At 45.0% G+C, this 14,103-nt stretch overlaps 1 protein-coding gene across 5 annotated transcripts in view; it reads right to left on the bottom strand.

Moving 5' to 3' along the window:
• Positions 1-14,103, bottom strand: part of RIPOR1 (RHO family interacting cell polarization regulator 1) — a 108,947-nt gene that overhangs the window by 28,148 nt on the left and 66,696 nt on the right. For all 5 annotated transcript variants that reach the window (XM_084813157.1, XM_084813158.1, XM_084813154.1 and 2 more), the window contains exon 2: positions 1,578-1,704. In XM_084813157.1, coding sequence (XP_084669283.1) covers positions 1,578-1,678 — 101 coding nt within the window. In that variant the 5' untranslated portion in view covers positions 1,679-1,704. The remainder of the gene's footprint in view (positions 1-1,577; positions 1,705-14,103) is intronic.

Raw genomic sequence — 14,103 nt, 5'->3', positions numbered from 1 at the left:
CTGTGGCTATAAAACACAGCGCTGACCGAGGACCACATTCGAACACCTAGTTTATCTCTTTACACACACACTTACTTCTCACCTCATGAAAAGCTATAACACACTTAGACCAGGTTCGCACATAATGCTAACCCATGGTTTATTTAACCCATGGGTGGTTGTATTCTGGGTTGCCATAATGTGTGAACCCAGCCATGCAAACGAACCATGGTTTGTTAAACACAAACAACCCAGGAAGAGAACCAATGGTTTGTTTTTGGGTTAACTCTGGTTTGTTTAAACCATGGGCTCTCATTATGTGTGAACCCAGAATTGTTGGTTGTTCATGGGTTGTTTCACCAGGCTACAGAGGCAGTGGGCAAGAGTGGTAAAAAAAAGAACAATCCAATCTATATGTCAATACTACAGCACTGCAAAAGTATTTGGGATATAAGGAAGGAGCGAGTGAAGGAGGAAGAAATCAACCCAAGGATTGAGAAAACAAGCCATGCTTTGTTCAATCATCTGCCAGACAAACCCTGTGTACAGCAATAAATAATGGGTTAACCATGGATTAAATAAACCATGGCTTAGCATTATGTGCAAACCAGGTCTTAGGGTAGTTAACTTACAAAGCATCAGACTGCTAGGAGCTAGGCCTTTTGATCCAGCAGCTCTGCTCCCTAATCCCAGATATACCTGGGGGCTTTCTTGGAATTCACAGAAAGTATCACCTTTCACACGCTCAGAAGCACTCTTCAACCAGACTACATATACAGTCCTAGCTTGGCTGCAAGGTAAAAGAAACAGCAGACCCAGTAGCTGCCAAGAATAGCTTCTGAAGCAGTACTGGCTTCCCTCCTGCAAGCCTTTGCTGAAACTACTTTTCCACCTGTTCCCACTATTACCCTTGCAGAAGGAATGTTACTTTCCTCTGGAGGGGTAAGAACCTATTGGATACGTGGAGTTTAATTTATGCCCCTGGAGATTAAGAGAGAGGGAGGGTGCAAGTCTGGGGAAGAGCATAAGAAGAGGAGGAAACCCACTGTCCCAGCAATAACGGTCACTAGAAAGGTGTAGGTAGGGTACCTCCCGAAGGATCCCTTGAGCAAAGGCAGCGGGTGGGCATACTGGTCACTTGCAAGGTAAAAAGCCACCCCCAGCTCCCGCTAGACAAATGCCCTGCCTCACAAGCAAACCTATATGCATTTCAGCTTTCATTTTTAAAATAAATATTTCAAGTCCTTATGAACTGTGGTGATGAAGCTCAAGAGTATCTGATCGGTGCCTAGTCACATCTCAGAAATGTGATGGAGGCTGAGCAAGACTTCCAGTTGCCAAAGGTTTGATATTTCGCCTAAATCCTAGTCCTCCTTGCCCCACCCAATGACTAGCAGAAAGAAAATATTTTATGCATGATCATTGAAGATGTTTCTATCTGTGTAAGTTTCAATCAGAGGGGTGGGAGGGAAAGGCATAGGAGAGAGAGGCATCATGTCATAGCAGAACTAGTCAGCTGAGCATCACATTACCCTTCACCCCATCCTAAGCATGCCCAGACCCTCATCCCAATCAAGGAAGACTTGCCCTGGGCCTACCTGAAAGACTTGTCCTGGGTGGAGTTGACGCCAGCAAACGACTGGCTCCTATTTATCCTGACCACCAGACTGCGCCGCTGGGGCCGCACTGAGAGCGACATGGTCGAGCTCCACCGGGAGGGACTCCCTGCAAAAGAGGATAGCAAAGTGAATATGTGTGGCAGTCTGGCAGAACATGGTATCAGTGACTAAGAGTGAGGTGTCGAAGGCACTGTGGCAGAGAACAATACATGGAGAAAGAGAGCAATCAAAGCTGCAGGAGATGGAGCTAATGTATTTTAAATATATTCCAAAACAATAACTGAGTCATACATAAATGTGATACCTCCAATAACAATGACAAATGCAATACAGAAAATAGAATGCCATTGCAGGGGTGAGCCACAACGTCTCAGTAAGTGAAGAGGCAGATCACAAAGTTATGATCCAATAAGAGAGGATCACAATCTTTTGCAGGGCTGTTACCCAAGTTCCTTTTAGATTTTAAATGCCTATAGTTGAACCTGGCACCTTCCATGCTCTACCACTGAGCATGGCTACTCCAGAGTAGTACAGTGGAGGGTGATGTACTGTGGGGAGTGGGTAGATCCTCTGTTTTCCCATTCAGCAGCACCTTGCCTACACCACCTCCCCATCACAACAGCCAGTGAGCCAAGCGACACTCCGATTCTGAGAGTCTACCATGGAGATTTACAGACAGATTTGGCTTCCCTCTGTCTGCATCCTTCAACCCAGGTCTCACTTTTGAGATGACGCAGCTTCCCAAATACAGAGCAGAGGGCAGCAAAAGGCTGAAGGCAAGGAAGACACCTTATTGTCCAAATGCTGGCACAGATGGAGAGATGTCGCTATGAGATAACAGATCCTTCAGAATTGGCTGCCTAAGAGCCCTCCTTCCTCCAGTCCCTGTGTATAAGTCCCTGTGTATAGGGAAACTAATCCAGCATCCATCCACCCCACTCCATGGTTGTAGAAAATGGGCATGCTATGCTCTAGGAACATCAGAGAGAAAACCCATCTCTTGTTCCAGCAGTTCACCCTCACAGCAATTCTTAGTTGAGCCTTGTAAATCAATCACAAAAGTTACTAGCCTCCCCACTCACACATACTCATTAACTCATGTTAATAATTTGTGGCACACTGAAACAGCCTTTTAAAAAAAGAGGGGTGGGGGAGACACGCATAACTCTCTTTCTTTCTAATTTACTGAATGCAGCAGATTTTAGAATCCACCTGTCCCTGAAAGCTATCCCTGTTTTCTGCATAGCTATTTAAATATTTATAAATCACATTCTTGGATAAAAGTGGCACCCAAAGGGCACACATGTGCGTGCACACACACACAGCCCTGTGGCACCTCGAACACTAGCGGATTTCTATAATCGAGGACTAGCCAGTACGACACAGCCAAATAGCCCAGTGTAAATGCTTGCTGAGGGTGAGAGGCAGTGATTCCTCCTAACCCCTGGGAACAATGTGTGTGCCTGGATGGAAACTCAGGAACAGAATGCACTGAAATGTCCTTCCCTTAGGAGTGGCTCAGGGTTAAGACCTCTGACTCAGACACTCAAGAATGTACCGACAGGGAGAAAATCGGTAGAGAGATTTGGACCTGGATAAGTTCAAGTCCCAACTCAGGCATGGATCCCATACAAGCATCTCTGAACAACTTGCTCTCAGTTCCCACTTCTGTAAAACAGGGACTGTGTCAAATACCCTTGCAGCGTTGTTGTAAGGATTCACACATAACACAAGGATGTGTTTCTGGCGCTAAGCCTGCAAGACTGGGCAATTACGGCAATATATATATATATATATATATATATATATATACACACACACACACACACACACACACACACAGGCACAAGAAAATTGGGCGCACAAGCATGTCTGGCAGGAAGCACATCCGCAAGCCCCATGCCAACGGCAACTTTACCAAGATTCTCCCTAAAAGGCCTGAGCTCAAGCTAGGAGCAAGGAGCTATCCTCCGCAGAGTTTCACCTCTTGCAGCAAGGGCAAGAATCTCCTGGCCATTCCTAGGGCATGTCCCACACCTGGCATTTTCTTTAGAGCAATGCAGACCCGTCCTTCTTTGTCTTTTCTTCTTAATAACATGTACTCTACTAAACAAAATTTCATTCTCCAAAAACAATAGAAGGTTATACCCAAGGAGAAAGCATACAAATACACACAAAAAGAAATAATACAGAAACAGTAAGAATGACTGCATACTAAGAAAAAAGTACTTTTTACATTCAAATGCTATAAATCAAGTGAGGTCTGTGGGTAGGGGGAAAGAGTAGGTGAGTAACGCTAACCATAACAGATTAAGAAAATATACATTTGTACGTAGGAGGTACACACTCACTTAGGCAAAGACCTTCAATACAAGATCTAAAAGGTAACCAGATTGCCATTATATTGATATTCAGCACTGGATTCCTAGCCAGCCTAACATGTTGGGTTAGCCTGTAAGTAAGTCATAAATTCCCAAGTCTTTACATCCACTGCTTTTTTTTGTGGGTTCTTGGTTTCCGCTCAGACCAGAAATACAAATCTTGGATGACCTCAGGTTTCTCCTAGAAAGAATGCTGCTAAAGCTCTTGCTAGGAGAAAGGACCTCTCTTGGGCTTGAGGACACCTATTTTTACTCTCAAATCTTATGACATTATGGCTTGGGTCATAATTTAAGGAAGTTCACAGAAGGAAAGTCCATCCCCACCCACAGTCACCTGCCTCCCACCCTCCGCCCAAGCCTCTCTGGAGAGTGATGGATGTATCCTGGGCAATGTAGGATGAGGCAGCTATCCACCTAATTTTCAGCCATTTCCCCTTCCCCAGAAATCCTTCACACCTCATCCTACATTGTTTACAAGCCCCATACCTTGAACTTCTGGAAAGACTTTTCAGGAGACACAGATAGCTGCAGGGGGGAAAGGAGGGTATGGGAAAAACTCCTTCCATGAACTTCATTTCATTTATTATAGTTCTGTACTGTCCAATAAGCTAAGTTCTGTGGATGGTTCACAAAAATTAAAACCCTAAAATACAACATGATAAAACATAATATTAAACTTAACTTCCTAAAGTTAACTTATCTTAGGATCCAAACCATTGAAGGGAAAGTCCTATGTCATTACCATCAGCAACAGCAGTATTTTTATGCTGCACCATAACCAAAGTTCTCTGGGCAACATACAAAATACAATTACCATATAAAAATGTCATAGCAGAGATAGATCAATAAAAGCAACAGAGACAAGTCTTAAATACTTAAAAGCCAAAAAACTTTAAAAATATCGATAAGAGTCCCCAAAGGGCCTGGGAGAATAAAGAAGTCTTTGTATTCTTTTCAGAATCAGCTAAAGTAGGCACCAGGCAAGCCTCTCTCGGGAGGGTATTCCACCACCAGGGTGCTACCACTGAGAAGGCCCTCTCCCTGGTGGCCACCCACCAGATCTCACTAGGCAGTGGCACTCTGAGAAGGGACTCCAACTGCGACCTCATGGTAGACCCTCTCCTCATCGCAAGATGCGGACAAGCCACAGGTCCTCTCAGCAGTAGTGCAGCTAGACTTAATGGTCTTATCCCCCCTCCCCCCCTTTAGACAGCCACGTGTATTACTTCCGTTGCGAAGGACACAACTGACGTTTCTTTCCCCCCACACAATCGCCATTCATTCCATGTTTTACAAATGCTTCTACGTTCCTGATACATTAGAAGAACCACAACAAAACTGTTTCCCATTCCTGATTTTTTTTAATATATATATTCTGGCCACGTGCAGTTTTGCATTTCAAATTCACTTAAATCACAGCACCACCGTGACTACAGGAATAAAACAATATTTGCTTCTGCTGCCATCACCACCTGCCGCTCTTTTGGGAGTTATTTGGGGGCCTCTTGGGCTGCGGGGTCCTAGACTTTAGCCTCAAATCCAGCCTTAGCTGCACCACTGCCTCTGAGTTCACACGCCCAACTTCCATGAGGGCCAAAGCATCCTTCAAATACTAGCTGCTTGAAGCCCAAGTGCACTGTCACCGTTCCCCAGACAGACTCAGGTAGCCCTCAGGTCCAACACAACCCTTTGCACAGAAGGAGAAGCAGCAACTGCTGAAGTCCTGCTCAGCACAAGAGATGCACGTGTCAGAATCCTCCCCATGAACTCCTTTGTGTTATGCACAACCGGTCCACCCTTCAGAGAACTTTGGCCTAGTCTACACCAGGTGGGATGAGATGGTAGAATCCTCAGGTGTTAGACTGGAGTGCACCAATTCAGACTGCAGGTGGGGGATGTCATTTTTGATACTCTCCCATATTAAACATTCCTCCCCCATATAAAAACAAACCTTCAGTGCAAAGTGGTGGAGGACAGGTGGGAAACCGAGCACATTGAGAAGGAAGGTTCTAGCTCAGCCTGCTCCAAATTGTACTAGCTTTCTACTTGCAGTATATTTTCCACGTAGGGCAGCATTAACAAAAACAGTGATCTGCCACCTGCAGTCTGAAGTGGTACAGTCCATTCCTCCATCTTAGTGTTCGCTTACACATGTGTAGAAGAAGTAAAACAGGCCTCAGGGCCAACTTACCAGCCCACAACACAAACAAGGGAAAAGTCCTCAGGGAGGGTATTTCTGGCGAAATGTATTGCTTTTCTATCCCACTCTTCTCTCAAAGAGTTCTGGTAGCACACATGGTTCCCCCGCCCCTGGAATTTATCATTACAACAACTCGGTGAGGTAGGCCAGGCAGAGAGATTTTAGCCCAAAGTCACCCAATGAGCTTCTTGGATGATTTCAACCCAGGTCTACCTGGTCCAACACTCTATCCGAAACACCACGCAACACAAACCACCTTTGCCCTGAAACCCTCACATCGCAGACAAGTTCTCCCACTGTTCACATCCCGTCTACTTTCTACAGGGCCTCTCTCCTGAGGACAAGAGAGAACGTGATAGCTTGGAGCTGCTTCCACTTACCTCAGCATAGTCTTTCCAACATGGCTGTGAACGTGGCTATGAAGCCTAAACTAAAGGCCGAAGAAAGAGGGAGAGGGGGCAGGAGCAGGCCAAATCCTCTCTGGAAAAGGGCTGTGCTGTGCCCAGATGGGCCGAACTCCAGAAAAAAACCACCTGCCAGCTTTATTTATTTATCTTATTTGTACCTCATCCTTCTACCAAACCAGGGCACTCAAGGCGGCTTGCAGGCACAATTAAAATTCATTAAACAATAACAATACATTCAAATACAATTAAACATAACAATTACAGAAAACAAATGTTATTAAAATTTAATAGAAGAAGACCTTTAGCCTGTAGACCACTTACAGGCTAAAGGTCTTCTTAAATAGAGGGGTCTTTGCCTGCTGATGGAAGGACAGCAGAGAAGGAGCAAACCTAGCCTCCCTTGGGAGAGAGCTCCACAGCCTTGGAGCAGCCACCAAAAAGGCCCTCTTTCAGGTAGTCACCAAACTTGCCTCTGAAGGCGGACGTCTTGAACGAAGGGCCTCTCCAGAAGATCTTAAGAACTGGGCAGGCTTATATGGGAGAAGTGGTCTTTCAGGTTTTAAAGGCATCTGTCCTTGACCTCTCACACTGTGCAGAAAACTCAGACCCAAAGGGTTTGAAGACCAGTCTATGGGGAGGAAACACCCAAGCGCCTCCCAGTGTCCTGCCCTCACTGTATTCAAACAGTGTTCCTCAGCCATAGCTCCTTCCACCCCTTCTAGGGCTACCTGCTGGGTAGGACTAGCAGCTTGCCAACAAGCAGACGGCATGGAACAGATGGGCAGGGATAAAGTGCCGTGCAAAGGCAGCGCTCAAAGACCGGAGCAGATGGGTGTCTTCGTAATTGGTTTATTTGGCGCTCCAGGTTCTCAGTAACTGTTCGTTCTCCTGGTTCTGTTTTAGTACTCTGCAATCTCACAAACGCAGGCACATTTGATTCTGTACTAATTGAAGTTGAATTTTGCGGCCCCTATACATTCATTATACAAATGTAGCAAGTTTGCCTAATTTATTTTACTTTGCATTAATTTATTCTGGCTTTGCAAACTGTGGGGATGGGAAGGGGAAGAGAGTGGAAAAGCTACACAGGGCACTGAAACCCCCTCCCCGACCACTACATGTCCCATTCAGCCACCTCTCTGACTTCTGAGACTTTAATAGGCATTGTTCATACATATTTAAACTTATCTATACAACCCTAAGGGCTAGAAACTTAACAAAAGCAGAAATCCATAAATGAATGTGTGATGTTGTGAATTAAACTGACTGCCAAAAAATAAGAGATCACCATATGTATTGTCAAATGAGCTTCAGCCAGCATAATAATACTAATAATAAATCAATGAAATAAACCATAATGCTACTAAAAAGCATTAAAATATATCCATGTGTTATTCCAGAGAGTATAACATTTCATGGAATACTATCAAGCATAGGCCGTAAACCCTCTGGTGTTGCAGACAATAATATAGCCCAATGGAAAGTCTTCGCTTGATCTATGTAGCTAAAACCCTCTCTGACTGATGCTAGTCTGACAATATAATATCTATATCTATAGTTGTTTACATCAGTATTCTGTGTATCAATTATATGATTATAACTGATTTGATCATAAACACTTCCATACTGTTTAAATTGATTTTATCTGTATGCCACCCTGAGATCTTAATGATATATGTCAGGATACAAATGTTTTAAATAATAAATAAATAAATAAATAAATAAATCTAATGAGCGGGGTACCTCTGTTGGATTACCTTCTTTCTTTTCTCTTTTGGTTCTGTTTAGATTACCCTTTCCCCCTTTTTTGCATCTTAATTGGCTGTGGCTAGTTAGGGGAAGGGAAAAGAACATTTGTCAAGCAGAGACAAAAAGGAAAAAGAGCATGGCCATTTTATTCACACATTGGCAGGACTGGCATCACTGTTTGGCACTTGGGGGAATTATAGCAGAAATAGAACAAGGGGTCCACCTTGCATGGGACAAATCACTCAGGGTTGGAAAAAGCCACAGTTTCCAACACCATAGCAAAGTACAAAGGCTATTAATTCCAGAAAACATACACACGCTTCAAGAGAAATGCTATTTTGGAGCTGGAAAAGCCATGGCAAACTTTCATGGCAGAATATATGGTCTTCCTGCCAGAAGAGGAATCCTGTGGAACTCAAAAGCTTGCAATCCTACTACCACAATTGCAGCACCCAAGAGATGTATTATGAAAGACATTCTGAATCCTTTCTATCCATTTCCTCTACGAACAGAGGGAGGAAGAGGGGAATGGAGAGCATAGCACATGATACATACTAATTGTGCTGTCAATGTATCCATGGTCCATAGTCTTGTCATCCAGCTATCAGTCTGCTAGCCAGCGTAACAGGCAGAAGAAAGAGCAGCCCGTATGAAAGAGACTTGAGTTGTCTTGCCCCTGAAGTCATACAGACCTGAACAATGGCCAATCCAAGTTAGTCAGCATCAGCATCAGCATCCAGCCAATAGGAGCTGCAGCATTTTTCCCACCATGGATCTTGGTCGCAAGATTCCAATGCCTCTATGGTGGATCCCGGGCCAAAAGCATTTCAGAGTAGCACCATAGCAGCTAGAGGAGAGGACCCTCACACTGGGCATCCCCTGTCCATGTGACACAAGACCAAAGTACCATGTAATTCCAGAGCTAGCCCTCTGACTCCACCACCTCTCTATCGGCTCCAGCTCTGTTTCTAGGGCAACGTTGGCCCAATTAAACTCATTACGAAGGAGCTGTAATCCCAAGCAGGGCATTGGCAGATCGCTCTCTCTGTTGGGGCCATTTAATCAGATCACCGAGTGAGCCATGCCTTGCCAGCGCCCAGTTAACCCCAGTGGGTATTTATGGATTGCAAGCTAGGGTGACAATGCAGCGGCAGCTCTTGCCAAGTCAGCGTGATCCAGCCAGCTGGCCCACTCCGGAACTAGGAGGATGCCCCTGTCAGGCCAAGGCAAAGGTGCCATTGCCAAGGGCAGAGCAGGTGACAAGACCAGGTGCCAGTCTTCTCCTGCACAGCCTTTCCAGACAAGCGTGGACACCGAGTCCATAAAGGTACCAGGCACCGACAGAAGGGGAGGAAATGCCAGTCCCAGGAACTTACCTGGTCAGCAAAGTTAGTGCCTAATGCCGAAAATATCAGTGAGACCCTCGGGACCGTAGAGCGTGGAAGCTTGACATGGAGAGAGAGTCAACTGTCACTGAAGGCCAAAATCTGGGGTACACCAACTTCACCCAGGTCTTCAAAGTTGAGAAAAATACTTGGAAACCAGAATGGACACACTGTTCAGCAAAGCAGGACGTTTCCCGGTGCTTTCCCTACAGGGCTGGGCTCCACTCTTGCATTCCTAGCATTTCATAGATAGTCAGCAACTGGTACTGCCAACAGTAGAGGCGGGGAGTCCAGGAGGTGCTGCTGGGAGGCTGGCTGAGGGCAGGTGAGGAAATCCCACAGGAATACTGTTGCTTACAGCAAAGACATGTTAGGGAGGAATGGAGTTGGTACTTTAGGCGACTACATTAGTTTTCCCTGTCTCTGGTTTTGTTTTTTAATGTAAGAAGATGAACAGAAAACAAACAGTGATGCCCCAAGTCTGTCTTGGGGATTTTGCTAGACACAGATTTTGTGCCCTTCCCATGTTACAGAGATTTGTATTTTCAGCCTGCTTGCCAACTTATTCTTTCACACATTTATATCCTGCCTTTCGTTCAAGAATCCCAAGACAGCGTATATTGATACTCCCCTCCATTTTGTCCTCACAACAACCATGTAAGGTAGGTTAGGCTGAGAGTCAGTGACTGGCCCAAAGTCACCCAGTGAGCTTCATAACCAAGTGTGGACTAGAACCCGGGTCTCTCAAGTCCCAACCCAATACTCTAACCACTACACCACATGAAAGCAGCAAAAGAGGTGTCAGATATAATCCAGGAGGAGCTGGGTACATTGTGGAGGAACCCCTTACAAGACAGGCAGGTTGGCACTGCTGTCTCAGCACTATTTTCAAAAATTATCTCAGGCAGAGAAGATTACTGAAGCCACTGCTGCAGTTTAATGGGTAGAAATTCAGTTCTATGTCTCCTACACTGACATGGTGTTGACAGGAAACCTGTTGGAATTGCACTGGCATCTCCCCGCTCAGGTTGCTAGCTTGTGTTCTGGTTTTCCCACGTGTTTTAAAGCTGCAATAGATGTAGAAATCTACAGGGACTCCCATGAGCTGGAAAACGACCCAGCTGCTCCAGTCCTTCCACCCAAACTGGGCATCAGTTTGTTTGTTTTTAAACCTTCTTAATAAAAGTGCAAACCTAAAGCCATCTCCGACTTAAAAACCTGTTCCTTAAGGGGTGCAAACAAAAACTGCAAAGGAGTGATAAACAGCACCTTTCATAATGAATGCAGTCAAACCAGCAAGGTATGTTTACCAACACTTGGCCTGCTTGTAAACTAATAGATACCCATGGAAAGGTGGAGAACGACAACCCTGACGATTTGGGACACACAGTGTATAACACCTTTGTTTCAAGCATATCCCCACCCCAACTGCTGTCCCAACTTCCTTTTTTTAAGCTATTATGGCTTATTTTTTTATCTTTCTTGTATTTTAATGTTGTGTTGTGAGTCACCTTGAATATTTTATTGAAAATGGGGGATCTAAATATTTTAAATGAAATAAAAGTATATTTAGTACTGGATGGGCATACCCAGAGACACACAGATCCTACCTGAAACTGGGTTTTGCCTGAAGAATTAGGACTAGCTTCAGGATTTACAGGGCCAAACACCAAGAAGACATGCAAGAACGGCCGAAGGGAAGCAAGTGTGGCTTCCCTAGATCCTCATATTAGCCAACTGGCTATGGGATAAGGATCCCTGCAACTAAACAAAAAATGAAACACCCAGACATTTCTGGGAGAAAGGTTCTAGCTCACCCATGGGAGCATTAAAAAATGTGATCCCACTCACACCAGCTGTCTGAAGTGGTACAGTCTATTCTATCACCTCAGGACTATAGCATCTCATTCCGCTACCTATGCAGATCCATATCAGGTCTACAAAGTTAAAATTGTTCTGGACAAGCAACTATGGGGCAACTATGAACACCCCAACAGACTGGCACTGTCTATGCAAGGAGAACAGAAGCATTAGAGTGGATTAGATTTATTATATTTATCCTGCTTTTCTGTCCAAAGTATACACAAAGCAGTTTGTTCCAAGTTAACTGCTGATCCTCTGAATTCTAGAATGGACCAAGCTGATCCAGAAGCTTGCAAAATATGACAAGGTTTTGTGATGTCAAGGGATGAATCACAAGCCCCCAACTTAATCCAAGTCTGCCATGATTCACCCAGGAATTTTTTTTGGCGAGCAAAGCTTTCTATGACAGAATGATCAACTGTAAGCAAATCCATGAGAAATTGGATTCGAAGCACTGAGACACATATTTCCACCACACCCTGGGCTTCCCTTACCAGCTCTTTGGGGATTTGTGCACACACAGTAAAATGGATAAGGTGGCTCCCAATGCCCAGCAAAACAGTCTTGAGCAAACACACCCCAACCTCTGTAAGTCCTAAGAGAGAAAAATGGGAGATTGAAAAAAATGGAGCATTTTGGGAGGAATGGATCATGCTAACTCCTCACACATTCTCTCAGTGGATGGGCACATTTACTTTACTGAGGAATACTGCTTTGAAACAGCATGGTTTCTCCAAAAGGAATTCTGAGGTTTGATTTCTCCCAGAGTGGTGAGTAGCATGTTAGAAATCCCTAGGTCCCAGTCCTCTCAAAAAAATATAGTGCAGGGCTTGGAGAAGTGTTAGTTAAACCTGTTTTAAGTTTGCATTTCAGAAATGACCCCCAAATCAATTCAAGATTGAATTTGGAATCTGGGAGAGATGACGATCTCACATCCACCTAAACATCAAAAATCCACCAGTGGTGCCTGAGCAGTAGGGGTCCAGGAATATGCATGAAGTGATCATAAATACTCTTCATGGGTGCTGCGAAAAAGTGGAAATTTTTAGGAGCAGTTTCTACCAAGATGTAATCTGTAACTGTCCCCATGGCGGCTATAAAGAGGGGCAAATTATGCACCCAGCAGATCTCTTGTTTTTTGTCCCCTGCCTTCCTTGACTCTGAGCTCAGTGGTAGAGCGCATGGTTTGCATGGAGAAGGTTGCCAATTATTATTATTTTCATTTTTATACCGGCCAGTAGCTGAAGCTCTCTGAGCGGTTCACAAAAAATGCACACCACAATACAAGATAATAAAAATGTAACATAACATCTCTAAGATACAAAATCTAAAACAATTTAAATAGGTAAAACATTTACAATAGGATATTGGACCTGATAGAAACAACTGACATTAATGCCCCATCATATGCCATCATATACCTGGGAGTAGATGCCAGGTGGACCTCAGTGGGGAGAGCATTCCATAATTTGGGGGGGGGGGCAACCACCGAGAAAGCCTTTACCCTTGTTGCCACCTTCCAAGCCTCCCTCAGTGGAAGCACTCAGAGGAAGGCCTCTGATGTTGATCGTAGTGTCCAGGTAGATTCAATTTCTGCTCTTGCACTAATATGCCAAAGCTCAAAACTGCACTATGCACATTTATTTATTTATTTATTTATTTATTAAATTTATTAATCGCCCATCTGACTGGTCACCCAGCCACTCTGGGCGATGTACAACCCACCATAAAACAATTTAAAACAATAAAATTTTACCATATTTTTTTTTTTTTAAAATACCCTAACCCACCCCAAATGCCTGCCTGAACAACCACGTTTTTAATGCACGACGGAAGCTCATTAAAGAGCGGGCATGATGGAGTTCCCTAGGGAGGGAGTTCCACAGAGTGGGGGCCACCACAGAGAAGGCCCTCTCCCTCGTCCCCACCAGTCTAGCTGTCCTGGCTGATGGGACAGAGAGAAGGCCATCCGAGGCTGATCTTGTTAAGCGGCCTGTCTGGTGTTGCTGGAGGCGCTCCTTAAGATAGGCTGGGCCGGAACCATATAGGGTTTTAGAGGTCAAAACCAACACCTTGAATTTGGCCCGGAAAACAACTGGTAACCAGTGCAACTCCTTCAGCACTCGCCGGCGGCTGCCTTTAATCAGGCGAGCCGCCGCGTTCTGTACCAGCTGCAGCTTCCGAACCGTCTTCAAGGGTAACCCCACGTAGAGCGCATTACAGTAGTCTAAACGAGAGGAGACCAGGGCATGTACTACCGATGGGAGCAGATGGTCGGGAAGGAAGGGGCGCAGCCGCCGTATCAGATGGAGTTGATACAGCGCTGTCCGGCTCACAGCTGACACCTGAGCCTCCATGGACAGCTGGGAGTCCAAAATGACCCCCAGGCTGCGGACCTGGTCTTTCAAGGGTAGCCGTACCCCATTCAACACAAGGTCAACATCCCCCAGCCTCCTCTTGTCTCCCATCAAAAGTACCTCGGTCTTGTCAGGGTTGAGCTTCAGCTTATTCCTCCCCATC

Source organism: Heloderma suspectum, chromosome 8, assembly GCF_057233095.1.
Source record: "Heloderma suspectum isolate Gila_16-S chromosome 8, 16-S_ref, whole genome shotgun sequence".
Classification (NCBI taxonomy): Eukaryota; Metazoa; Chordata; class Lepidosauria; order Squamata; family Helodermatidae; genus Heloderma; species Heloderma suspectum.
Note: the sequence above shows the minus strand (reverse complement) of the source record. Positions and strands in the feature narration are given on the sequence as shown.